This window comes from Phascolarctos cinereus, unplaced genomic scaffold, assembly GCF_003287225.1.
Source record: "Phascolarctos cinereus isolate Bilbo 61053 unplaced genomic scaffold, phaCin_HiC Scaffold_4;HRSCAF=312, whole genome shotgun sequence".
NCBI classification, from domain to species: domain Eukaryota; kingdom Metazoa; phylum Chordata; class Mammalia; order Diprotodontia; family Phascolarctidae; genus Phascolarctos; species Phascolarctos cinereus.
Window position 1 is genome coordinate 679,425,507 of NW_027555847.1, and position 27,161 is coordinate 679,452,667.

The 27,161-nt window shown below is 49.1% G+C and overlaps 1 protein-coding gene across 2 annotated transcripts; it reads right to left on the reverse strand.

The window, feature by feature from the left end:
* On the reverse strand, positions 1-27,137 carry SLC5A5 (solute carrier family 5 member 5). Of its 2 annotated transcripts, XM_078154161.1 has the most exons (15): positions 16,300-27,137; positions 15,414-15,479; positions 14,815-14,866; positions 14,481-14,548; positions 13,536-13,690; positions 9,257-9,397; positions 8,709-8,838; positions 6,081-6,169; positions 5,329-5,441; positions 4,991-5,061; positions 4,349-4,435; positions 3,731-3,936; positions 3,198-3,301; positions 2,424-2,545; positions 1-781 (listed from the first exon to the last, which is right to left on the reverse strand). In XM_078154161.1, exons 1-15 carry the CDS (start codon positions 16,651-16,653, stop codon positions 671-673), a joined length of 1,869 nt encoding a protein of 622 aa, XP_078010287.1. In that variant the 5' UTR covers positions 16,654-27,137; the 3' UTR covers positions 1-670. The 2 variants fall into 2 exon arrangements, with proteins under 2 accessions (XP_078010287.1, XP_020864751.1); XM_021009092.2 differs by lacking the exons at positions 1-781; positions 3,198-3,301 and having other exon boundaries at positions 2,440-2,545.
* Between the last annotated feature and the right edge of the window lie 24 nt (positions 27,138-27,161).

Genomic DNA, 27,161 nt, shown 5'->3' on the forward strand with positions numbered 1-27,161 from the left:
TTCAATTTGATAAGCATTTATTAATCACCTGCTACAAGCCACACACAGTAGGCCCCAGAGATTCATGGACAAGAAACAAAACAGTCCCTGACTTCAGAGAGCTTACTTTCTACCAGGAGAAAACCAACCCCTACGTGGATAATCAAATACAAAATATTAAATACAAAATGATTCTGGGGTTGGGAGAAGCTGCAGGGGAGGAAGGGAGGGGGCCTATGGAAGAAGCAGAGAAGGCATCTTGTAGGAGACGTTGAGCCTAGAAGGTGAGCCCGGGGTTCCAAGCTGACGAGGGAAGAGTGTTCCAACATCCATCCATCTTCCCAGTGGATAAATGGAGTGTACAGGGGACAGGAAGGCACTCTCCTCCTCCCCCTTATCACACACACAAACACTGACTGCCCCAAGGAGAAATCAAACTTGCTTTCCCTATGCAGGAATAATCAGATCCAGGGAAGATCTTTGACATTAAGAATGCCCAGCCCTTTCTCCTCCATTCTTAATTCTACAAGATCCAGAGGTCCCCAGGCTCATAAGCATGAAACAATCCCTGACCAAGCAGAGACGTGGAGAGCGGGTTCCCGGGTCTAGAACTGGCCAGGCCAAAGTTCCAACCCCACCCCCTCACTTTGGGTTTCTCAGTCTCTCTCTCTCAGTCTACACATGAGCCAACTTAAATGTCAGTTTCTCTAAGTAGGTTGCTTTCCTCTGCCTCCTTTTGTAGCAGCTGATCCTGGGGCCAGAAGGAGGGCTTCTTGACCTCATGTGGGTGCTCATTGGAATCCTGCAAGAGAGAAGAGGGAGAAGATCAGAAACAGGTCCAGCCCTGAGGAGGGTCCTCGAGAACCCTCTATCGGTGTCAGTTCTTAAAGGGTGTCCCTAAAGTCCTAGTGTGGTTTGAGAAGATTATTATATGATTTGCCCTGTCTGTCTTTCAAAACTGTTATGAAAAATCAAAAGAGAGAATGGAGAGAAAGATGCTTCAGAAACTGTAAATAGACTTTAGATTGTTCATTCCTTCAAGCCCTGGATGAGTCCCTATGGGAATGGCCAATACGTCTCTCCAAGAATTCTTTCCCCCAGTGGTTCCTCATGAGGCAGGTAAGGTTGCATGTGGCCTTCTAGGTCCTCAAGTGAAGTCCTTTGACTGAATCCAAACCTCACAGAACAAATCCAATCTTGAGGTCACACTTGAGGACCTAGAGGGCCACATGTGGCCTCAAGGCTGTAGGTTCCCCACCCCGAGGAGAGGGGAAGGGGTTACTAGCTGGAGTATTTATCTGATAGGCAAGTCAGCCAGAATTCCCAGTCTCCTAGGAGGCCATCAGCTCTGAGGACTTAAGCCCTGGCCACCAAGGGAGAACTAAGCCGCCATGGTGGGTTTTGGCCAGAGACTGCCCCACCCTTCACTGTGCCCAGATTTTTTCCATAGAATCAGGATAAACAGGTATCCACAGGGCAGAGACACAGTGGAAAATTAACCATGTGAAAAATAAGATTATAAAATAGGGGAGGGGGAGAGTCCTGGGACAAAGAGTCAGACCTAGTCACCAAACGCCCCCTCTTCTTAAATCTTGTTCCCCACCATGTTCTCTTCGAACCAGCATCACCGCCTCCTGGCTGTTCCGTGAACAAGACCCTCCATCTTTCAGCTCTACACATTTTCTCTGGCTGACCCCTGTGTCTGGAATGCTCTCCCTTCCTCATCGCCACCTCCTGCCTTGCCTGGCTTTCTTAAAGTCCCAGCTAAGATCTCGTCTTGTACAGGAAGCCTTCCCCAACCTCCCTTAATTTCGGTTCTCTTCACTATTTTCTATTTATCCTTTATGTAGCTTGTTTGTACGCATTTATTTGCTCCTTGAGGGCAGGGACTGTCCTTTGCCTCTCTTTGTATCTTTAGCACAATGCCTGGCACACCGTAGGTGTTTAATAAATGCTTGTTGACTGATTGGCTGACAGAGACCCGGCTTTGCCGATTGCCTGAATGACCTCTAGGCCAGTGTGGCATGATGTGTTCGAAGGGGTAAGGATCATTGCTTTTATGGCCTAGGGAGACCCTCACCATCCATGCAGGCTACTACTGGGACACAAGATGAGTCTCTGGGAGGAGCTGAAAGAGGCAAGGGGAGCCATGTCTCACTGCAACTGCTAACGGGTTTGAATTTGGATCTATGTATTAATGGCTAATACATCTTATATTATAGTATATAATGTATCTTCTTCTATCCTTTGATGACTATCACAAAGGTAATTAGCACCATTTAATCCAAACATTTCATTCTTGGCTAGATCTTGGCACTAATTCAACAACCTTCCCGGAGGCCATGGAGCAGCCTGTGGCACCCCAGTCCGGGCCCAGACTCAATGTATCCCCCTTCCCCGTGCTACCCCAGCTCCTCCTGGTTATCTGAAGATCTGGTGATGACCTTGGAATTAGACAAGCCATCCTCCAGGGGCATCGATTTAGCCATGGGGGCCACAGACGACATCTGTTTCATGACGTCCCACCACAGAAGGCCAGGGCCCAGGTCATTACGTTTGGTGGGGCCTGTGGAAGAGGGAAGAAAAAGACAAAATATGTAGCCCAAACCGCAGGCCCAGCTCCCTGGAATTCGAGAAAGGATAGAAGACACAGACCCTTCCCAACCCCTATTACCCCAATGACCATTGAGGTAAGCACACCGTTTATGACCAACTGGGTAGAGGTTGAACTCTTAAGACATTAAGGTTCCTCCCAGCCCTGACAGGCTAGCTTTTAGAAAGTTCATCTTTGAGCTCTGCCATTCTGTGTTCTAAAGCAGGGATGGGGAGCCTGCTGCCTCGAGTGTGGCCCTTTGGTTGAATCCAAACTTCATAGTGAAGGGGTTCCCCACCCCTGTTCTAAAGTCTCTCTCTAAGCCATGGTTTCTTAACCTGACGTCTATGAATTTGGTATTTTTACTGCTAAGAAAATTTTGATAAGTGTATTTCAATATAATCGATTGATTCAATAATTGAAAGGGTCCAGGATGCACAAAAAAGTCTAAGCTCTGCAATTCGGTGACACTGATATCTGTCATGATTGACTCAGGCACTTCCCTTCCTGGAAATAGGAGATGGCTGAGAGGACCAGCACAACACCAGAAGGTGGGCTGGGTAAACCTCTAACATACTCCCAAGACCTCATGGCCTCCAGAAAACCTGGCCCAAGGCTGTGTTACCTGTCAGGTAGCTGACAAGGATGCCACCCAGCACTGTGGTCAGAGTGCCCAAGGCCCCGTAGTACAGGTAGGAGATGGCGTAGAAGTCATCAGCAAGAGTTGGCCTGTGTGGAGTGGACTGGCATCAGCTCGGCCACCCCTTGCCCCTCTTACCTACCACATTGCCCCGAATACAGTCCCTGCTAGGGATGGCTAATGCTGCCCTGAGCCCATTCCACTGGGGCTTCCAGCCCCAGATGTCTCCTGCTTGTTCTCTCTCAGATTCAGCCAATATTTTTTTTGTCTTTTCTTGAAACCAGAGGATCCCTGAGGCCAGGGCCATGTCTAGAAGTGGGTGAGCAGCTCCTCATCGGAGGTCTCCAAGCAGAGACTGAATAACCGTGTATCAGGAGTCCCGGGGAGAGGGTTCCTATTGAGGTACGAGCGGATCTGATGACCCCTGAGGTCCCTTCTAACTCTGCTGTTTTATTATTCTGTTTCTCCCTCTCAGACTATGGGCTCCCTGAGGACAGGGTCACCTCTCCTTTCCTCACCTGTCTCCTGGGACAGAAATAGTCCTTGGTGGAAGTGTCCCCATGATCACGGTGTTATTTAGACCCTCACTGGCGTTGTAGAGTGTACAGTGATCTGTGAACGTGGGCAACACACCCATGGTCTGTGGGCTCGGTGGGTACAGAGTGGCCCCCACGGCCACCCAGAAGGAGAGCATGAAGCCTAGGCCCAGGCCTGAGAAGACACCCTGGAAGAGAATCACAGCACTTAAAACTCTAAATGACCTTAGAGATCATCTAATCCAATCCCCCATTCTACAGCTGAGAAAACTGAGACCCAGAGAGGGGCCACGGATGGCCCATCTTGACACAGAAGGATGGGACCAGATGAAATGACTGATTATTGAGACCCTGTACCAGGCATATTCCATTCTGTGTGGGTACCCCGAAACCCTAAAAGTCCACCTTGGGAGCCAGACCTGATAGATGGTGGGATAGAGTAAAATACTAAATTTTGGCTTTGTCTCTCAGGCTTGAGCTAGACTTTGTCCTTCTCTGGGCCTCAGTTTTCCCATCTGAGAGTGTTGGACCCGATGCTTTCCAGGGTGCTGTCCTACCTGACAGTTCTGTCCCTTACCCTTTCAACCTTCAGGGCCTTACCGCAGTGTTGCAGGCTGGAATGAACATGCCCAGGACAAAGGCTCCAAGCAGCGGACCACTGATCACACCCATAACAGTGAAAGAGCCCTAGGGAGGGAAGAGGGTGGTCGGGACTTGGACCTGGGTCTCCCTTCCTCCTCCTCACTACCCAAGAGACGGGCTCTGCCCTCAGAAAGAACAGGGTCTGGTGTCGGGAAAGGAGCCTTGGATTCCTGGGAATCGGGAGACTCAGAAGCCCTCATTTCAATAAATAATAGATGTTTATATAATTGAATAGAATGGAATTAGTCCTGTCTGCCTTTGGTTCTCTGTGACTGTCTTCCCTCCCCTTAGCCTCAGTTTTCTCATTTGTTAAATGGGGATAATAGACCCTGTATGGTCTTCCTCCTATGGTTGAGAGAATTAAATAGGGAAAAAATGGACAAGAAATCACTCTATAAATCCCTAGTCCAAGGGTGGGAGCTGTTCCCTGAGGGAAGGGTCATATTAACCCGTCTTGGGGGCTCCCCATGGACAGAATGGTGTCTCTCCCTCTTCCTCCCTGGAGGCTGTGGGCTGAGGTCAAGGTTTAGCCCTCTCTGGTTGCTGGGAGCCAGGGTCAGCTTGCTGGGGCGTGGACCATCCCCAGGGCAAGGGGCTCACCTGAAGGACACCACCTCCTAGCAGGGAGGACAGGGCAGCCACTGTCAGACAGGCTGAGCCGTAAATGAGAGCTGGTGAATGTCAGAGACAAGAAGGAAAGGCCATTAGCAGGGCTGCCCAAGGGAGAGGGGGCGTCTGGACCCCAAGGATTCCCCCCAGCGTCTGAGCCTCAGGCTGGGCCAGCTGTCAGGGGACTCCAACCTTGGCTTTGGGGAGCTGGCACCTGGAGGCCTCCTAATGGTCCAGCCTTGAGCCATCTCCCCCAGGAAGAGGCCCAAACCCTCCCCTTTGCTCCCTGAGTGCCTTTCCTTCCCTTCCTGCCTCTACCCAGGACTTACACAGCCCCTTGGAGATCAGAGTCAGTTTTCGAGGGCTGAGGGTCGGTAACCGAGGTTTGATCAGATCCTCCACAGTGACAGCGGCCATGGCATTAATGCTGGTGGATGCCGTGCTGGGGAGACATTGGGTGTGAGAGCAGGACCTGCCCTCCCCCCTCCCCAATGTGGAGTCCATCCCTTCCATGTCTTCCTAGCCCATTCGCCATATAGGATCCCAGAATGCCACCCCCCAAAAAAAACCCAGAATATCAGACCTAAGAGAGCCCTTAGGACCTAGAACATTAGAACATCAGAGCTTAGAACACAGAATATCATATCTGGGAGGAATCGTAGTGCCTAGAATATAGCAGGTCAGATCTGGGAGTGCCCTTACTACCTAGAACATGAATGTCAGATCTAGGAAAGCTGTTGGTACCTAAAATGCACGGTGTCAGAGCTTGGAGGATCCTTAGAATATAGAATATCAAAGCTGGGAGGGACCTTAGAAAGAAGAATGCCAAAGCTTGGGAGGGAGGGCCCTTAGGAGGTAGAATGTTAGAGCTGGGAGGGCCCTTGGAAGGTAGGATATCAGGGCTTGGGAGTGCCTTTAGAACATAGAATGGCCAAGCTGGGATGGCCCTTACAGGCTGTGGAAACCAATGTCTTTATTATTCTGAGGAGATAGCCCTCCTAAGGGAACTTGTCTAGGTGGAGTTTTGTGGGATATTGTAAAGGGCGGGGCAGCACTCTGCCCAGGGGATGTTAAATCCTACCTTAAGGTGCCACTGTAGGCACAGGCAAGGAAGAGTCCAGGAATACCGGGGTAATCCTGGAAGATGTCCAGCACTAGGTAGGGCACATACTGGGGGGAGAGAGAAGACGCGGATAAGGCCCAGAGCTTATTTGGCGTTCCCATTCCTTCCATCACTGGAGAGGACCGGCAAACTCTCCCTGCTGTTCTCCCCCAGGATGGGCCCGCTAAGCAGTGGGGCCCACGCCTGCCTGGGGGGAGCAGGACGAATAAGGACATTCAAAGTGGGGGTGGGGAGCATGGCCACAGAATCTGTGTATAATGGACTGGGAGACAAAGGCATCCTCTGAACGGGGGCTCAGAAAAAAAAGACAGACCACCGAGGCTATCACAGAATTACAAGCAATGGGAGAAGAGCTCCTCATTTTATAAATGAAGAAACTGAGGCATAAAGAGGTGAAACAATGCCTTGTCCAAGGACACACAACTAGTACATAGAAGAGGGTGGATTCCAACTCAGGTCTTTTGACTCCAAATTCATTGCTCTGCATATACTGCTTCCTACTAGCTGAGTGACCTTGGGCACCAACCCTAGACTTCTTTGTTCACTCATCTTCCTCACCTGTTTTCTCTCTGCCTCGAGCACGTGTGGTACCTCATCCCTTCATCCCTCAGTGTTCTGGGCCACTGTGAAACTAGGAGGTTGGGGGATTCCCATTGGTGAAAAGGGGAGGGGGTCTCTCAGCAGGAGTGAAGTCACAGGTCAAACCCAAATGACCACCAACATAAGAGTAACTAATAGTAATGAAAATCAATGACCCTTTGTAGACATCTGCCTCCTAGGGACTTTCCTTGCGTACACACACATACACACACACACATGCGTGTGCACACAATCCCTAGTTCTGACCCCTAGGGCCACACACTTTAAGCTTTCTCCCTATGGGGGCTTCCTAGAATTCCAGGAGGGAAGGGTTCTTAGAACACAGAACATCAGCGCTGAAAGGCTTCTCAGACAGGAGGCGGCTGGGCAGCCTGTTTACACACCAAAGGCGTCTAGCACCTAGAGGCTTCTTGATGCAAGAAGTACTAGAGTAAGGAAGCTCTGGGTTCAAATCCTGCCTCTGACACCTGCTATGACTCTGGGCAAACAGCTTATCCTCTCTGGGTATTTAGCTTCTTCATCTCCCAAATAGGGAAGAAGACTGAGGCTAAAGCCTTCCTGGCTGCTATGGGGTTCAAGTGAGATGATGCAAACCTTGAAGTGCTATGTAAATGTCAGTTATTATTATGAAGAAAAGGGCTGTTCCCTCTGCCCCTGAGAGCCCCATATCGTGAAGACATGGGTCACCACCTCACCCCCACTACATCTCTTCCCCAGCCCAAATACCCCCAGTCCCTGTAGCCGATGCTGACATGGTTTGTTGTCTAAACTTCTCAACATCCTGGTTGCCCTCCTTTGGACATGGGATTATAGACATAGGGCTTGAAGGAACCTCAGGTCATTGAGTCTGGAACCCTAATTTTACAGACGAGGAAATTAAGTGATTTGTCCAAGGTCCCACAGGCAGTTAGCATCATAGCCTTATCAGAGCCTTGAAGCCTGGGGCCTCTGACTCCAGGCTTTTCCTGCTAAGCTACCATCCTTAAAGGATGACCAGGGGACTGACCGCTATGCTCTAGACAGAACTGAGTAGGACAGAAGATGCAGGGAGCAGGCCTGCCTCATTCTGGAGGCAGGATCTCTATTCACTCAGCCTAAGGTCACAAGAGCTCTTCAGTCTGCTGGCCAGACCAGCTGAGCTGACACTCAAGAATTCACAATCTGTCCTCTTGAGAATGGTGATGTGTTAAAGGAAGGAAGGATTATGGGATCTAGAGCTGGGAGGGACCCTTGAGGCAGCAACATGGCCCACTGACCAGAGCTCTTCCCTGGAGTCAGGAAGATCTGAGTTCGAATTTGACTCTCATACTAGCTGTGGGACCCTGGACAAGTCACTTAACCCCTGTTTCTCTCAACTGTAAACTGAGGATCATAATGGCACCCACCCCGACAGGGTTGTTGTAAGGATCAAATAAGAGAATATTTGTAAAGTACTTAGCCCGGTGCCTGGCATATAGTAGATGCTTAATAAATGCTTCTACTCTAACTGCCTCATCTCCCCGGAGGAAATAGGACCAAAAAGGCTAAGTGATTTATCTAACATCACCAGCTGGGAATTAGCAGTGATGAGATTTGAACTCAAGACCTGAGACTCTCAGTTGAGGGCTCTTCCCACTGCACTACACTTCTTCCCTGTCGGGCAAGGCAGGATTGGAGGACTCTGTATTTCATTTAGAATAAGGGTTGCTTTTGTTTGGCCCTCAAGCTAAGAATGGTTTTTGTATTTTCAATACAGTTGTATAAAAGCAAGCAATTGGCCAGACCTAGCCCTCATGCTATAGCAAGCCAATCTCTGATCTAGAAGAGGAAGGAAATAAAGGTTTACAGAGCACCTACTATATTCCTCTATCCTTTGCCCTGATGTCAAACCTAGCAGAGGCTTTTAAGGACCTTATCTCCGCCTAGTTAATTGCCAGCCGTCTCCTCCACTGGGGGTAGATGGCACAGTGGATGGAGCAGGGACTGGGCCATTCTCCCAGAGTTTACCTGGTCAGGAGCAGAGATGTGCCCAGCCTGCAGCGGGTCGCAGTCTCTGTACAGGGCAAACATGATGATACCACAGGCCACTGCGCTGCCCACGATAAGCAAGAGCCCCATCTGGTTGATCAGCAGTGCCCTGGAGTTAGAGAGGGAAGTGGGCATGTCAGCAAGACCGGGGCCTGTGGTCTGGTGAGCCTGCCTTATGGGAGCCAGATGGGGGACGGAAGGAGGATGCGGACAAGGAGAAGGCCGGAGGGATCAGAAACACGGACACCCACTCAAGGATCGGAGCTCTGAGATGGGGCCGAGAGACCTGGGTTTAGGAGAACATGATTGTCTCCTGCCAGGATCTGACTGGAAAAGGAACATGGATGGTTTTGCTTGGCTCTGAGACAGGGCAGGTCCTGGAACAAAGAGGCCATGTGGCAAGAGGTCCATCTAGGCTAAACATAAGGGAGAACTGCCCAACAATCAGAGCTGCCCCAACGTGGAATTGGCTGGTTTGTGGCCCTGTCCTCCCCGCTGCCTCCCAAGCCCTGGACTCAGGCACTCACAGTCTGGCCTCCCGCTCAGTCCTGCAGGCCACGTAGCGCTGGACCTGGGCCTGGTTCACCCCATACATGGACAGCCACACCAGGGTGCCCCCCACCACAAAGGTCCAGAAGGTGTAGCGTCTCCTTGGGTCCAGGTCAAAGCTGTAGGGAGAAGGTTGGGGTGATGGGGAGAGAGCAGGTTCAGAGCTATACACTAGGAAGATTAAGGGGGGAGCAGGGCATGGAGACCAGGGACTGTCCCTAATCAAAGGCAGCCTCCGGGTGTGGGCTCTGGACATATCCAAGCTCTGCTGGGGCCCCAACCCTAGCCCCCAACCTCCTAAAGCAGCAACAAATATCAGCTCTACTGGGTATAGGGTCATAGACTCAGAGCTGGGAGGGGCCTCAGAGGCCTTTGAGTCTAAATCTCTTCATTTAACAGACGAGGAAACTGAGGCACAGAGAGTTTAAGGCATTCACCCAGCCTCACAGCTAGTAAGTGTCAGAGGAAGGATCTGAGCCAGATCTGGCATTCTGTCCACTACGCCCCACTATCTCTGCCTTGTCTGGGTCCTTGCACTTTTAGAGAAGAGTGGGAGAAGAAGCCTAGTTACCAGGAGAGGTGGGGGTAGGTGGGGGGTCATGGGGTCAGGAAACAGTCTGCAGGCACCAGTAGCCCTGACATCGGCCTGGCTCCCACCCTGACCACGACCCTCCTGGTCTGTAATGACAGCATCACTGACTCAGTCCTCAAGAGATTCTAAACCCAGCCAGGGCTAATTCTTTTCCTCAACAGCTTCTTTTTACAACTCCCTACGGGGGTCACAAAGAGTTGGACAAGACTGAAACAAGTCAACAACAACTAACATCACTCCTTGCTGACTCCCAGTTCAAAACAATAATTCACTCATTTGTAACCAAGAAGTATGGTTGGCAAAACAAAACATATTAACTGTGAGACAACATATGCCTCATTCTGCACCCCTGGTCCACCACCTGCGTTCAAAAAAGGAAGGCGGCTCTTCCCTCACCTGTCCCTAATCAAAGCTGAAACTCTGAAATTCATGCCTAGTCAGTGTTACCCTAATGCCAAACCCGAGGCCTGAACCATTTCTTTACCCACCCCAGCCCTAACTCCAAACTCATTCCCCACCTCAAACCCTAAATTCATTGCATGGCCCTAAGGCAGTTTCATTAACATATATTCAGTCCCTGTTCTATGTGAAGTCTGGGGCCAATCTATCCTTTGCCCTAAAGTCAAACCTAGTCTGGACCTTTATCACCTCTCTCCTAGCCTCCTAATCCGATCTGCTGCTTCCCATCTCTCCCTGATACAATCCAACCCATCTGCCACGCAGCTGCCAAAATAATCTCGAATGGAATTTCTTTTTCTGTCTTCCCCCGTTGGGTTTTGTTATTAATCTAAAGAAAGGCTGGTGATTTTTCCAGGACTGTTTTTTTTTTTAATCCTGAAACTTTACTGAGGCTATTATTTCAGTTAATTGTTTCATTGAATCTCTAGGGTCCTCTCAGCAAACCATCCGGTCACCTGCAAAGAGAGAATTTTGCCTTCACTTTTCTTATGCTAATTGTTCCCTTTCTTTTTCTTCTCTCGTTGCTACAGCTGGGGTTTCTATATCACCATCAAATAATAACGGGGCTAATCAAAGTCCTTACTTCACCTTTGATATGGGAAACTAATTTTCCTGCGGCACTAGTTTGATCAAGTCAAGGTGGTGCTCAAAAATCATCAGTGGCTCCCTATTGCCTATAGGCAGAGGATTTAAATTCCTCATCCTGGCATTTAAAGACCTCTACAATCTGGCTCTGGACTTTGCTTTCTACCAGTCAAACTTTATGTTTCTCATTAGAATTTGGACTTTTTTTCCAGTATTTACATAGCACTTTGAAGATTTCTGAAGCGCTTTACAAATACCATCTCATCTGATTCTCACAACAACTCTGGGAGGGAGGTGTTATTATTATCCTCATTTTACAGATGAAGAAACTGAGGCAGACAGAGGTTAGGTGACTTTGCCCTGGTTCATGCAGTAAGTGTCTGAGGTTGGATTTGAAGTCAGGTCTTCCTGACTCCAGTTCTCTAACCATTGTGCCTCCTAGCAGTCTCTAGATTATGAGCTTCTTGAGGGCAGAGGCAGTTTTTGCCTATCGTTGTATCCCCAGTACTTAGCACATAATAGGCTCTTAATACATGGTGTTTAATTCAAATTCAACAATTCTACCTTCTATCTTGGGACCTTTTCACAGGCTTTTTCTCCATGCCTGGAAACTTCTCCCTTCTCTCCTCTTTCTCTTAGCATCCTTAGATTCCTTCATGCCTTCGCTGAGGTGCCCCTTTCTCCAGGAAGCCCTGATCGCCATGAGTGCCCTCTTCAAATGACCTCACATTTACTTATCTGTATACACACCGCATCTCGCAGCAGATGAATCACCATACAGTAAGTGTTGCTTGAGCTGAATTGTGGGGTTTAAATTTGTTTCCTAAGCTTGCCTCTATATCAGGGGATTTCTTAACCTGGGATCCACAGACATAGATTTCAGGGGGTCTATAAATTTGGATAGGGGGAAAATGACATCTTTACTTTCACAAACACCTAACTGAAACTTAGTATTTCCCTCAATTATGAATTTTAAAGCTATATATTCTGAGAAGGGGTTCATGGGCTTCAAAGGGGTCCGTGCACCAAAAGGTGAAGGATTCCTGCTCTAAAGATAACCCTAAGCCCAACTCCAAACTTATCTCCTCACCCTGCTGTCAGCCCCAAACTCATTCCTTCATCCTCATGTTAACCCTCAAACCATCTCCTTCTCTGATCTTTAACGCTGGCCCTAGCTTCTGTCCTGAGTCCCTCGAGCAGAGGCCTACCAAACTCAGATACAGCCCAAAACAGATTAAAATCTAACTGGGAAATGCTTACCAAAAATAAATAAAAATACAATAAACAGAGATAATGCTAATTTGTGGTTTTCTAAATCAATAGTCTGTCACAGGGATCCATTTCTATTGAAATTCGACAGCCCTGCCTTGCAGCCACCATCATTCCACATGTTGAGATCTCTGAACATTCTGATACCTTTTCCCTTTTAAAATATGAAGCCACATGAGGGCCATCTCCAGTCATCCTGATCTATATCTCCACTGAACCCATTTGGCTCTGGATGAGAAAGTGAGGCTGGTGACCTGGCACAGCCCTGTCTTGCAGGGCGTGGCATCATCTTCCTGATGTCGTGGTCCTCTTTGAGAACCCAGGACAAGTAACAGGTGAAGCCGTGTGTATACCTCATAAGTAGCGATTTTTAACATGGAAATTGGTTAAATTTCCCTTCTTTTGCTCCAAAGATTCTCCTGTTCCTCCTATCTATGGGATTCCATGTTTCCCTCCCTCCAAGACCTCAAGACCAGCATTGCTGGATTCTGTCAGTAGATTTCAATGATTTCTATTTCCTGAAGCCTAACTGGCTAGGGAGGTGCTGTATATATCAGTGGGGACTTGTCCATCTCCATATCTCTTACATCTGTCCCCTTCTCTCCACTGGCACAGCTTATCACACTAGCCCCTTATCACCTCTCTTCTGGACCTATTATAATAATCTTCTAGTTTAAAAAAAAAAACAAACATTCCCCTCTAGAATCCATCCTCCACAAAGTTACCAAATAGATAATCCTAAAGCAAAAGACTGACCATGTCACATCCTCCATCCTCACCTCCACCTCTTGGAAGCCCTAGCTTCCTTTCAAGCTCAGTCCTAGTGCCACAGCTCCATGAAGCCTTTCCTGACTTCCTCATCCTCCACCCCCCTCCCCACAAGTACTTAGTACTCTCTCCAAAAAATTTGCTTGCATTTAAAAAAATTATTTTATATTTATTTCTCCGTCTACATGTTCTCCACCGCAGAATGACCACTCCTTGAGGGGAGGCTAACTGTTTTGTGTCCCCAGTGTCTAGCACAGTGAGGGGTGCATTATAGAATGAATGGGAAAAAAAGATTTATCAAGGGCTCACTGCATGCCAAGCACTGGAGATGCAAACACAGACAGACATAATCTGTGACCTCAAGGAGTGTCCACTCTAACAGAGGCAGATGATACCTAAAGGGGAGGGCATTTTGGTGTGGGAAGTCACAGGAGGGTTGAGTCAAGCCATTTGGCAGTAGACTGGATGAATAACCAGCCATTGAATTGAATTGTCCCTCAGTTCAGTTCCTCCTGCCCTGGGGTTCATTCTCACCTCCTTCCTCATTGACCTCAAGGGATCTAGAAGTAAGGGGAACTACTCACTCATCCATGTTGACACGGGAGTGATTGTGGGCAATGTACAGCACCCGCTGGGCACCACCGACCAGAAGCGTGCCGTGGATCAAGATGGCGACAAACCCGGAGAGCATCACAAACACCTGGAAGACATCTGTCCAGATGACAGCTTTCATGCCTCCCTGTAGGGCAGAGACGGGGAATGAGGAGGGGAGAGAGATGGGGCTTGTTCAGTACCCCCCAAACCTGCTGTGGGAGAAGGGGTGCATGGGAGGACGGAGGTGGGAGGAGGCAGAGGATGTGCATTCCAGGGTCTTCCTGGAAGGAGGAAATGGCCATGCCCCTAAACTGTCCATTCCTTTGCCTGGTGTCAGGGGCCTGGGCCTGAACAGCTTGAGGAAGGAGGTCCCACTTTGGTAGAAATTCATTATATGAAGAAGCCCCTGACCAGTGGTATCGCAGCTGGTGCCCCAGCATTGTGGCCTTTGAAATGTTCTGACCCACTTGCTGATAAGAAGGATCTCTTTCATTGTTTTAACCCTTTACACAGGATTTTACCACTGGAAAGGACCTTTGAGTTCCTCTAAGGCAGCTCCGGTTTACAAATAGCTATTTCCCCCCATGTGTTATTTATGCTAATTCTCATGACAATCCTTGGAGGGAAGTGGGAGGTTGTTAACCTCATTTTACAGATGGGGAAATTGAGGCCCAGAGACAGGAGGGGATTTGTCTGAGGTCACCCAGCCAGTCAGAAGTAGAGATGCACTAAAGCCAGGTACCAGTGCAGGCTCACTGAGGAGCCCTGGATATGTCTCTTGACTACCAGCAGGTCCCTCTCCTCTGGTGACACTGAGAACACCCCAAGTATTTGGAGGAGAAGAATAGGCCAACATGAGGGAGGCGGGGTCCGGAGGAGGTTGGAATGATCAGGGCTACATATTGGGCTGGGCTGGATCCCCTGAGGATGCTTACCACAGTGGTGTAAAAGGTGCAGATGGCACCGGTTGAAAGGAGAGATGCCCAGATATCCAGCCCTGTTACTGGAAGCAAGAGAGTCACAATGGGCAGACAGGAAAAGAAGGGGTCATGTCACCCCACCCCCTCAGACTGGGGGCTCTCCAAAGCTAGGGGTCATGTCTGTCCTCAGACCAAGGGCTCCTTGACAGCAGGACCATGTCTCCCCTCAGACTGGGGTCTCCCTGAGGTCAGGGCTGTGTCTCCCCTCAGCCTGAAGCCAGGGCCCTGCATCTCAGTCTGAGGTCTTCTAGAGGTCAGGGAACACTGTAGATCTCACTCTGGGTCATACCTTGGTTGAGAATCAGGGCAGGAGCATAGATGACAATTCCTGTGTATAGCATCTGTCCAGAAAGGTAGGGAAATGAGTCCCAGTCATGCCTACTGGGGACTGGATATAATGACCCCGCTCCAGGGGTGGGACCTTTCTGTCAAACTTCAGCCCTCATCCACAAAGTGGGGGGGGGGTTATCTCCCAGGCCCCCAGCCCCTGGGGTGATGAGCATCTAAGCCCTCCTTTGGCCTTCCCTGGGGGCCTAGCGAATGTTCCAACAGGAATTTCTCCCCAATATCTGCCCTCACTCCCTGTCCCTTCTGGTTCTCCCACTTCCATTGACCTGTCCTGACCTCAGTCTCCAAGAGATTTGGAAGCCGAGGCAAAGAGGAGCCACCTCGAAGTGGAACACTTTGGGACTCCCCAGCCCTGCCCAAAGCCCTGGAAACCTTTTTTCCACTGGAGAACCCAGAGGCCACTCAGAAGGGAGCACCCTGAGTGACTCTGCTGGGGAACCCACAGACCACTTATCTGGGGGAGCCTGGGAGCCAAAGTTCAGGAGGCTGAGTCAGCAGAGGGCTGGGGGCAGTGGAGGGAGGCGGTGGAAGGTGGCTCACCGTGGCGATGATGTACTGGATGGTGCCCCACAGACGGACAGAACGGCTAAACCTCAGCTCCAGATACTGAAAGGGGAATGGGAAGGGAAGGTCATATTCTCTGCCCCTCCCTGGGACTGGCCCCAAGGCCATTATGGCCTGCCTCCCCTTGAAGGACATCCACCCCTAACGAGAGACCCCTGCACTGGAGCAACAGAACAGAGAGACCCTTAAGCGCCAAAATAAGCCCATGGATGAAGCTCAGAGAAAGGAAGACTTGCTTGAGGTTGCCCAGCCAGGGACAGACCCAAGATTTCCTGGCTCGTGGCCCTGGCCCAGGTCTTTTCTCACACCACCAGCTTGCCTCTTGTGCACACGTCCACAAAGACACATACATCATGGCACATCCCACTCCCACCCTCCCTGCACGAGCCCTTCCCTGGGTCTGCACAAAACCATCGGCACACAAACAGATGACTGACACGCACGCATCCGCACACATCCACGGAGGGCGCTTTCCTTCTCCCTGCTCTTTGAATCCAAATACCCAGTGGTGATGGGGTTTGGTGTGTGTGTCTGGGGATACTACCAGGTGGGTGGACTGATGTCTTGCCCACCTACAACCAAAACCAGGATGGTCTCTGGGGTCCCTCCACCTCCTCTCTTGCCTATCGGGGCTCCAGCACAATCTCCAGATCCCATCCTTGCCCACTCTAACCCTAACAGGGGCACTGATTCCAGACCCTCCCAGGAGCGCAGGCTGGACTGACCACAGAGCACTCTTTGCCGGGTGCCAGACCTAGAGGCCGAGGAAGGTGGCCGTTGGGGAGTGAGGTGGGGAGGGGAGCAGACCAGTCTCTAAGAGTGCCTCTCATCCTCCCAGGATCCCTCAGCCCTGCCTAGTTACCTGGTATGTGCTGGTGAGGCCCAGGCGGTAGAAGACAGGGAGGAAGAGGAAGGCAGTGAGAAGCGTGTTGAGCAGCTGACCCAGGCACATCCAGAGGAATTTCAGCCCGTAACGGTAAGCTTCAGCAGGCACTCCCAGCACCTGGATGGCCGACATGAAGCTGGCTGCCAGTGAGAGGCCCACGGGCACAGCTCCCATCTGCCGTCCACCTGTAAAGAAGTCTTCCGCAGTCTTCTGCCCACCCCGGGCCAGCCCAAAGAAGAGCCCGATGGCCGTGGAGACCAGCAGCATGAGACCAAAGACACCGTAGTCCCAGAAGCCAAAGGTCGGCCGCTCAGGGGCCCAGGCCTCCATCCCTACCAGCCCACCTTCCAGGGCTCCTGACTCCTTGCCTTCTCTGTCTACACCTGTTGCCTTCAAAGTCCAATCTCCCCTCTGGTTGCTCCTGCTAAGGACTTGGCAGGAAGGAAGCAGGAGGAAGCAGCCTGAAGAAAGTAAACAGGGAGAAAAAAGGGGAAAGGAAGCAGAGTGGGGGGTCCCCTGCCTGACTAAGGGGCTCCCCTGAGTTAAGCCAGAGGAAGGATGCTGAAAGACTCACCCTAGAACAAGGTCCCTGGAGTCCTCACCCTATGAGAGAGCTCCCTCCCCAATCCCCAACTCTCTAGGTCCTGGACACCACTCAGCCCACCCTGTCTAGGGGTCCTGCTTCCCCCCAGTCTAAGTTTGGGAAAGGAGTGTCCTGAAGCGGGGAAGATTGGCTGTTGGGGTCCCCCACTTGTCTCTGCAGCCGGTAAATAGCAGCTGTCCTGCTGGCTGACAGCCTTCCCACACACCAGCCTGCAGAGAATGGGGCTGACACTGAAGTCTGAGCTGGGAATCCCAAGGACTCAGGGAAGGGAAAGGGCCACAGAGCTTTATTAGTCTTCTTAGGGGTTACTCAGGCCCCGCCCACTCATGACATCCCAAGAAGGTGGTGTCTCCCTGGGGGAGGCGGGATGACAGGCACCCTTTAGGTCCTGAAATTGAGACCGGCAGGCCTGGAGCAAGGGGGAAGGGGGGCGGAGGCTCTGTGTGTGTGTGTGTGTGTGTGTGTGTGTGTGTGTGTGTGTGTGTGTGTGTGGTGTACGAGGAAGGAGAAAAGGAAGAAATAATTGCTCTGAGATTTCTCACCTCTACACTCTGTGCATTCCCAGAGCCTGGGGCTCCATCCCTACCGGCTGGCCGGGATTTCTAAGGAACAGACTGGGCAGTGGGCGTGGCAGGGAGGCAGTGTGGGAAGCAGGCAAACAGACTAGCCTGGAAGATGGTAAATTCCCATCCATGACTTGGGGTCAGGGAAGGGCCACTTCAGCACTGGTCTCTTCCCTCACTCCTCTTCCTCAGGGATTCCCAGAGCCTGCCTAACTGTCCACACCACCAAAGTCCCTGTCGGAAGGATCTTTTCCCAGGAGCACTCGTGCCCTTTCGCTCCGCACCAGGCCAGCAGGGCAGGCTCAGGGATAGAGATTTGGAGGGGACCTTAGAAGTCAATGAGGAAATGGGCACACCACCTGAGTCCAGGGCCAGTTTGGCCCTGACTTGTTCTCTGGTCCTGGGTGAGGCCCTCCCCTTGTCTGGGGGTCAGTGTCATCCGGGTTGTAGGGAAAATAACCCTGGGGTGTCCTTCCCACCTCTCGGGGCTGGCTAAACACTGGATGAGAGGATGGAAGGGAAGGGTGCTGGTCCAGACCCTCCCAGAGTCCTGGGCTGCACAGGGTTCTGTGTGGACCCCAATGCCCCAGGTGTGAGTGTGGATACTAAGAGGTGGCTGTGTTCCTCTCCATGTATCTCCACTGCCCCCTCCTGGGATGAGGGATGACAGCCAGAAGGTCTGAAGAAAAAGAATTAAAGAACCATTAAAGTGTTAGAGCTGTAAGGACCCTGAGAACAGAGAGTGTCAGAGCTAGGAGGGCCCTTAGAACACAGGATGTCAGAGCTGTAAGGACCCTGAAAACAGAGAGTATCAGAGTTGGGAGGGCCCTTAGAACATAGGATGTCAGAGCTGGGAGGGCCCTTAGAACACAGGATGTCAGGGCTAGGAGGGCCCTGAGAACAGAGAGTGTCAGAGTTGGGAGAGGGTCCTTAGAACACAGGATGTCAGGGCTGGGAGGGCCCTTAGAACACAGGATGTCAGAGCTGTAAGGACCCTGAGAACAGAGTGTCAGAACTGGGAGGGCCCTTAGAACACAGGATGTCAGGGTTGGGAGGGCTCTTGGTATCATCTAGTCCAAACCTGTCATTTTTCAGATGAGGAAACTGAGACCTGGAGAGGGGAATCAACTGGGCCTCAATGGAGACTGAGAACCCTGCGAGCCTCGAGACTTAGAGGCAAACTTGGGAAGCCCCAGAGCCCATAGGAACCATCAAAGACCTGGACACAGGTAGCTTTGGAGAAGGGAAAATAGATCTGGACAGAGGTGCCATGTATGCATGACACTCAGATCTGAATTAAGGATGCTTCTGATTTTCCCAACGCTATTTCCTACTCAACACCAAATGCTACAGGAAGCCTTCCCAGATTGCTGCCAGAAGGTGCTGTCTTATTCCAGTGGCCCTAACTTGTTCTGGCCAAACACAGAAAAGGGATCAGGGAATATTTCTTGAGTGCAACGCATGATAACGGCAGGTCTCCGAACAGCTTTCTTTTTGGGGGGGGGAGGGGAAGGGAAGTGAGTGGTAACAGGGCCACCAGGAACTGTTTAGGGTGGCAGTGTGGTTTAGGAGAAAGAACAATGGGTGTGGAATTAGACCCCACCTCTGAATCTTACTTCCTACGTAATTTTCACTGCTCTGGGCCTCAGTTTCCTCATCTGTAAATGAGAAGATTGTACTAGACAAGCTCTCAAGTTCCCTTTGAGTTCCAGAGCTACGATCCTATGAATTTCCTTTCCATTTTAAAGATGAGGAAACTTGTGATCCCAGAGAAGAGAAAGTCCTGGCCCAAGGTCACAGAGTGAGTAGTTGGCATGGCATGGCATGGCCTGGAAATCAGGCCTCCTGGCTCTCTGGTAAGCTTCCTCACCCTTCCTCTCCCCAAAGCACATGGAGAGAAGCTGAGCAATGCCCTCTGAGTAGTGAGCTGCTCACCCTGGGCCTGGAGCCCAGGGGACTCTCATCTATCTCTTGACAGCAGCTTCTGGAGAAGCTGCCAAGCCCTGGGGTATTGGACCAGGCCCCAGGAGGAAGCTAGGGTGTGGTTTTGGCTAACCCCAGCATCCTCCCTCCCTTCTGCCCTTCTCCTAGGTGGTGCCTACCTGGCAGTGGCCACCAGATAAAGATGTATAAGATTTAAGGATGTATAAGACTTGCTTTTAAGGGAAGATGGACAGACCATCTGAGGACATACTGGCCTGTTCTGCCACCTATCAACTGGACAGAACTGGCCTCTAACCTATGGGTGGCCAGAGCCAAAAAGAGCAGGCTAGAGACAGGAGAGTCAGGAATCAAACAGAAGTTTAATTTCAAAGTGAGGGAAACGTAAGCAAAGAAGGGATCTAGACACAGGTGCCAGGCCTCAGCCACAGTGGGGGGGGACCCGAGGCAGCGTGGGGAGATCTCAATATTCATACTGCTGGCCCCACAGCAAGCTGCAGTCCTGATAATGAGGGGTAACAGTAACAATGAGATACATTTGATTCATAGCAGGGCTTCATGACCCAAACATGGGTACCTGTCTGGTGCTTGGATCAAAGCAATACAGCAATTATGTGATTCTGCCAGAAGGTGAGATCATCCAGAGGGTGAGCGCAAAGGATTGTTGTTATGCCAAGCTCAGGACACAGCTTGCTTGCTGGGCCTTAGCTCTGGAAAACAGGGTGTCTCCTAATATCTTGACACTCTCTAGCCCTCCTTAAACTCTCTTCCCCCACCGGGCCATGTTCTCAGGTCAAGGAAAGTAGGTGATCAAGGAAGGGTCAATGCTGGGGGGTAAAGGAGAGAGAGAAAAGACCCTCAGGGAGAAAAATCTGTCAAGATCAGAGTAAGCCTCATCTCAGCTAGAACTGCTGGCTTTTCTTTTCTAGTTTGGTCCCTGACTAACATTCCCATTAATCAGAAACATATTTTGATAATTGTAAAGACCCTTAGTACCCAGAATGTCAGATACCAAAATGTCAGAGCTGGGAGGGCCCTTAGAACAGAGAATGTCAGAGCTGGGAGGGCCCTTAGGACACAAAATGTCAGAGCTGGGAGGGCCCTTAGAACACAGAACATCAGAGCTGGGAGGGCCCTTAGGACACAGGATGGCAGAGTCCAGAATGTCAGAGCTGGGAGGGCCCTTAGGACACAGGATGTTAGAGCTGGGAGGGCCCTTAGAACCCAGGATGGCAGAGCTGGGAGGGCCCTTAGAACACTGGATGTCAGAGACGGAAGGGCTCAGAACAAAAAAGTTGAAATTGGACATTAAAAATCTTATTCAGAGACTTAAAAGCCTTATTCTGAAAAAAAAATTTGCCCATAGGCTTCACCAGATTATTAAAAGCATTCAGAACACAAAATAGGGCAAGAACTACCACCTGATATCACCTCAATCTTAGAGGAAACAAAGAGAAGGCAAGTCATTTGCTCCAGAATACATGGCCAGTAATGGCTGTGCCAGGTCCAGAGCCTGCTACTGGTCTGGGCCTCTTTACATGAAACCCACTGCTCCCCCACAACATGCCACCTTCATCCAGGTCTAAGATCGGGGAAACCGACGGGGGATGGATTAGCCGGGTTCTGAAATGACGGCCTTCATGTTTGGAATTCCTCCTGGAGTAAAGCCGATTTAACGGGACCAGAATCAGCCCCCTCTAGGTCCAGCTCCTGTTGGGTAAGTATGTTTCCAGCCTCTGATCCCAGCTGTCCACGCACGAGGTCCCATGAGTCCAGGAGACTGCTTCCCCTCTAACTCCTCCCCATCCCCGCCTGCAGCTGGACGCGGTCCTAGAACACTCAGTGTAGTTGGAGGCTTTGTCTTGAAGGTGCCAATACTTCCAAATAGCTGGGGTTTCGTTGGTGTGGATTCCCTTCCTCAGCCAACCCCCTCCACAGCTTCTAAGACAATTCTCCTATTGTAGCGAGGAGCACGCTGGAGTTGCAATCAGGAAGACCCCAAGTTCAAATCCCGCCCCATGTGCTTACCTGCTGTGATGCCAGGCAGGTCTCTGGGTTTATTTTTTTTTTTTAACAATGTGTAAAATTGGGTTAGAATGCCCCCTGCTTCAGAGCTGTAGCATCTGATGATCATATGTCATTTAAAGAGCTGTTATTACTCTACCATTTTGTTCTAGTGATGAACCTCCTCACACTTGGCTCCGACAGTCCCCAGAAAACAGACCCTACAGTCTATTAGGAGACCCACTTACCCAAGTTTGAATTCTGCTGGATGAGGACCTTGGCCAGGCCAGTAGGTGCTTTGAGCCTCAGCTGCTGGCGAGGCTGAGGCCGGGGGGATCACTTGAGCTCAGGGGTTCTGAGTTACAGTGAAAATAAGGCACAAATCAGGACGGGGGCGGGTGCAGAGAAGAGAGCCACCAGGTTGCTTTAAGGAGAGACAAACTGGCCTAGGTCAGAAAAACAGAGCAGGTTAAAACTTCTGAGCAGAACCAAAGTGGGACTGAACTTACGACTGGCTGCTGAACTATAGAGAGATGGATAGATAGGTAGGTAGGTAGGTAGACAGACAGACTGACATTGATTGATTTAGATATATTACATATCTATCCATATAGACATATACACCCATGTATACATATATACACATGCATGTATATGTGACACATGTGGGTATAACACACATGTACATTATATGTATGCACATACGTGTAACCATTATACACACATGCATTATAGACATGCATATGTATACATGGATGTGTACATGTATTTCTCTATATATGTATGCATCAGTGTATATATGCACATGATATGAAAAAGATATCTATTAAATACTATAAATTGAACTAAAACTTAATGACAAATGTATTTATGAGAATATCACATGTATTTACATTTAATACAGCAAAAATGAACGAGAGCTTCAGGGAAAGTTCCAATATTAATTGTTAGGTAGCATCCTGATTTCATAAATTAAAGCATTGGAGGCGGAGAAATTGAATGATTTGCCCTGGGGCCACAGAACAGGTCAGGAGCCCAGCAGAGACCTGAGCTCTTGATCTGACTCAGTCCAGGGTGCCTCCTCCCACTCAATCTTGCCTTATCTGGCTTATTTTCCTATGGGATGTATTGTGAAATGATGTACTCCTCGTCAATACACACCCTCTGCTATGATTCACGCAAGGAAAATTAGATTGGATCCTAAAGGCTCTTCCTTTAGTTGGAAGCTGGAGTGAGGAGTGCTCACTTATTGAATTTCTAGGAAGCGATACAAACCAAACAGGGTCTGGAGACCAGAGATCACAGCTGTCACAGGCTCTGGAATCAGCCAAAGCCTTGGCTCCGCTGTGACTCTGTGGGTCCTGGGTGGGCCAGGTCAAGGGCTGAGCAGATCATTCCCTCCTGGGGTTAGGCCTCATTTCAGGCCTGAAGCATCAACCACTCACTCCCACCCAACCTCCTTTGAGGGCCAAAGGGCAGAACCACTAGGGTTCACTTTTCAGCGGGAGAAAAAGATACCCTCCAAGGAAAGGCCAAGGGACAAGTTTCAGGAGGTCAGTCTGGCTACAGGAAAAGGCTGTGCGTGTCTGTGCCAGGCTGTGCTTCAAAGACACACCTGGTATAACAAAAATCTAAAGTACTTTCCTCACAATCATCCTGTGAGGCAGATCATGAAAGGATTATCATCCCCATTTTACAGATGAGGAAACTGAAGTTCTGGGAGGTTGACTTGCCCAAGATCATCTAAGTGTCAGAGTCAGGATTGAAGGCAGTATGGTGCAGAGGAAAGAATGCTATATTTGGAGTCACAAACCCAAGTTCAAATCCCTGTTATTTATCACAACTTTCACTGGATCTCAGCTTCTCAGAGTTGTAAAGTAAAAGGGGTTTCACATATACCAAAAAAAAAAAAAAAGCAGCTCTTTTTGTGGTGGTTAGAAGAACTGGAAACTGAAGGGGGGAATGCCCATCAATGGAGGAATGGCTGAAAAAATGATGGCACACGAATGTAATGGAAAACTACTTTAAGAAATGAAAAAAAAAAAGGGCTGGCTTTTGGAGAAACCTGAAAGACTTGTACGAACCATTCAGAAGGAAGTGAGCAGAACCAGGAAAAGAATTTATGCAATAACACTGTAAAGACAAGCAACTCTAAGTGATTAGGGGGAAGAGGAGGGTATAAGCATTTATTAAGCACCGATTATGAGCCAGGCACTGTGCTAAGTGCTTCACAAATACCTTCTTTGATCCTCACCACTACCCTGGGTGGGTGAACAACACAATGATTAACTACTATTCCAGAATACAGCTGTTACTACCTGCTCTTCAGAGAGAACAAGACTTTTTTTTTTAACGTGGCCAATAAAGAAATGTGTTTTGCTTGATTTTGCATGTTTATTTAAAAAGGGTTTGTTTATTTTTTCTTTTCCAGTGAGGGGGGATGCAACAGAGAAAATGGATTTTTAGTCATTGAAAAAAGATTAATTAAAAAAAAAACAACCCAGAGATTAGATGGGGTGGTTCTTGAGGCCCTATCTAGCACAAGATGATCCTGACTTCTAAAGATTCCCCCAAGCTCTAAAATCTGAGCCTTTGCAACCCAGGTGTTCTTAGTACAAATCTATCATTAGTTAGATCATACTGCCTCCTACTGGCACACCACAGGGAAGCCTAAAGCCACTGCTGGAAGGTCACAAGCTATTTTCCTAGACCACCTTTTTACCAGATGAGGGAACTAGAGAGCACAGCATTTTTTTTTTTAAATTTAAAAATAAAGGTTTGGAGTTTTATTAAAGTTCACCTTTGACATTCACATCATGATTAAAAACAGGCTACAGCAGCAGCCTTGACCCGTATACACTGTGATCAGCACAGTCCTCTCCCTTCCCTTGGACAATAGATTAACAACTATTGAATGTAATTGTCATGTAACATGCTAAGGATTAGGCCTCACCCCTGCCCTACGTATTGGAACCTGCCCACCCTCCTTAACGAAAATACTCTGAGGTGGTATTGACATTGGGTCTGCTACAGTGAGTACCCCGGCAGTAGCTGGAGTGTCTCAATTTCTACAGATGGGTTTCTTTGGCTGGCTGGGACTGCTCTGGGCTGTCAGCCTCTGGGTTCTCTAAAACGTCTGCTGGTACAGACAGAAGTGAATCTTCTTCCAAGCACTTTGCAAAATCCATTAAGAGTGTAACCAGTTCCTTGATTTGACTGTCTACAACATTTGGATTTGCTTCCTGGTCAGAGGGCATCTGGGCTGCTGCCATGTGGCCTTTCTCATTCTGACCGTGGTCAAACATGTGCTTGTCCGATTGCTCTGGCTTGGGGGACACCCCTGTCTTATCTCCTTTGTCAGCCATTTGGATCCTTGAAAAGTGCTTTAAATAAACCCTCACTTCTATGATAGATTGCACCAGCTTTTCAAATACTGCCAGAGTTTCCTTCAGGGCGCCGAAGGCATTGGATTCCTTTGCTTGGGAAATTATTAGCATTTTAGTCCCTGGGGAAAAGGCCTGGGTCATGTACTCCAGAGAAAGCCAAAAGATTCTCTGCCCTACTGTGCCGTAGGTAATGTTTGTCTCCTGGATGTCAGCCTCCTCATCAAACACATGATTTTTTTTTTTAATTTAAATGCACTGAGGATGGCTGGCCTAGAGAGAAGAGTTTGTGTAGTCTTCAAGTATAGGCTTGCTGAAGAGCAGCTAGGTGGCGCAGTGGAGAACCTGAGTTCAAATCCATATTTCCTAGCTCTGTGACTCTGGGCAAGTCACTTAACCCCAATTGCCTCACCAAAAATCAATAACAAAGGTACAGGCTTGCCGTGGAACTTAGAACAAAAGAAGGCCATTCAGGAGCCCAGAACATATATGGAAGTGATGGAACACTCTTGTGCTGTAAGAAATGATGAAAGGGGAAGGCAGCTAGGTGGCGCAGTGGATACAGCACTGGCCCTGAAGTCAGGAGGACCCAAGTTCAAATCTAACCTCAGACCAAACACTTGACACTTGAGAGCTGTGTGACCCTGGGCAAGTCACTTAACCCCAATTGCCTAAAAAAAAAAAACGAAAGGATGGTTTCAGAGAAAGTAAAGATTTGTATGAACTGATGCAGACTAGGGCAAGCAGAACCAGGACAATTTAATTTATACAGTAACAGCAACAATGTTCCATCAATTTCACAGGACTCAAAATGAACCATGCTATCCACCTCTGAGAGGCAACAAGAGTGCTGTTCTTTTTTTGGACATGGCCAAATCAGGAATTTGTGTTCCTTGACTGTACACATTTGTAACGGGGTTTTCCCATTTCCTCAATGAGGGGAGAACATGAAAGGAAGAGGAAGATCTTTAAGAAAAATTTTTTTAATGGTTATAGATTTAAATTCCTTGTGTAAGTAGAAACAATTACTTGTCATTGAGTGGTTTCAGTCATATCTGACTCTTCCTGACCCCATTTGGAGTTTTCTTGGCAGATACTAGAGTGGTTTGCCATTTCCTTCTCCAGCTCATTTTACCAATGAGGAACTGAGACAAACAGGGTGAAGTGACTAGCCCAGGGCCCACCCAGCTAGTGTCTGAGGCTGGATTGGAACTGTCTTCCTGACTCCAGGAACAGCCACTGTACCACCTAGCCATCATCCTAACAATTACAGCAAAACAAGTACTTAAGGGCTGCCTCAGGAGGTGGGATCCGACACACCGAACTTCTGGAAGACAGGTTATCTGACACTGCCTCTTCCTGACCCACTTTTTCAGAGAACCTTCCTTCCAGTATAGCCTCCAAGGGTAGAGACAATTATTTCTCCTTTTTTTGTTACCCTGGTCCCACATAGTTAAGGCACCTTTTGTGTTGAGATTTCCTTATTTCAAAGATGGAGAAAAACTCAAGCTTAAATAATGTGGTTGGAAAATGTAGCTTTTAATTTCTGCAACCTAGTAACATCCTGTAAGAGGAAGCCAGATTTGGTAATCACCTCATCACCCCCCTCCTGCTTCATGACTGGAGGGTGGAGCTACAAGTTCCAAAAACTCCATTTGAGGAGATGACTGAGCAGACACTTCAGGTGGCTGCTCTACTTTGGGACTAAGTGCTTTGAGGACCTACTCAGACGCCCTTTTCATATTTATATGTGCTTAGCACAGTGATGACACATAGTAGGTGCCTAATAAACATTTGCTGATGAAAAGCTGGTAAGGAAGCCGATTTGGAGAAGGGATGTCACTTGTCAAAGGGCAGAGTCCTCAAACTCACATCTCCCGATACTTTCCACTCTAACACTGATGCAGCTCCTTCTTGTGGGCCATACAGAGGGTCTGTTCTGGGGCTGAGTATCCCGAGCTTTCCTGGCATGATTTGATAATAAGATCTGGCCACAATAAAGGAAGGAGGAGGGAAATAGTGGAGGCTCAGGTTCCTCATCCACAACCCGGAGAGAACGTTCCCATTGGCATCACACAATGGCTTTGAGCAGAGCACAACTTTCTGCCTCTACATTTCCTCATCTAAAATGGGGACCTCTAAGAAGGCTGGACTAGTTTTAGGGTTCCTCTCAGTGCTGAATCCTGCAAAAAAAAGTGGTCTCCCTCAGTTTATGTAAAAGATCTTCTCCAAGTCTATTTCTTCATCTGCAAAACTGAGAAAACAGCGATGCCAGCCACCTCACAGGGTTGTGAACGGTCACAAAAATGAGACACTAGGATTAACAGTCAAGTCAATTCCTAT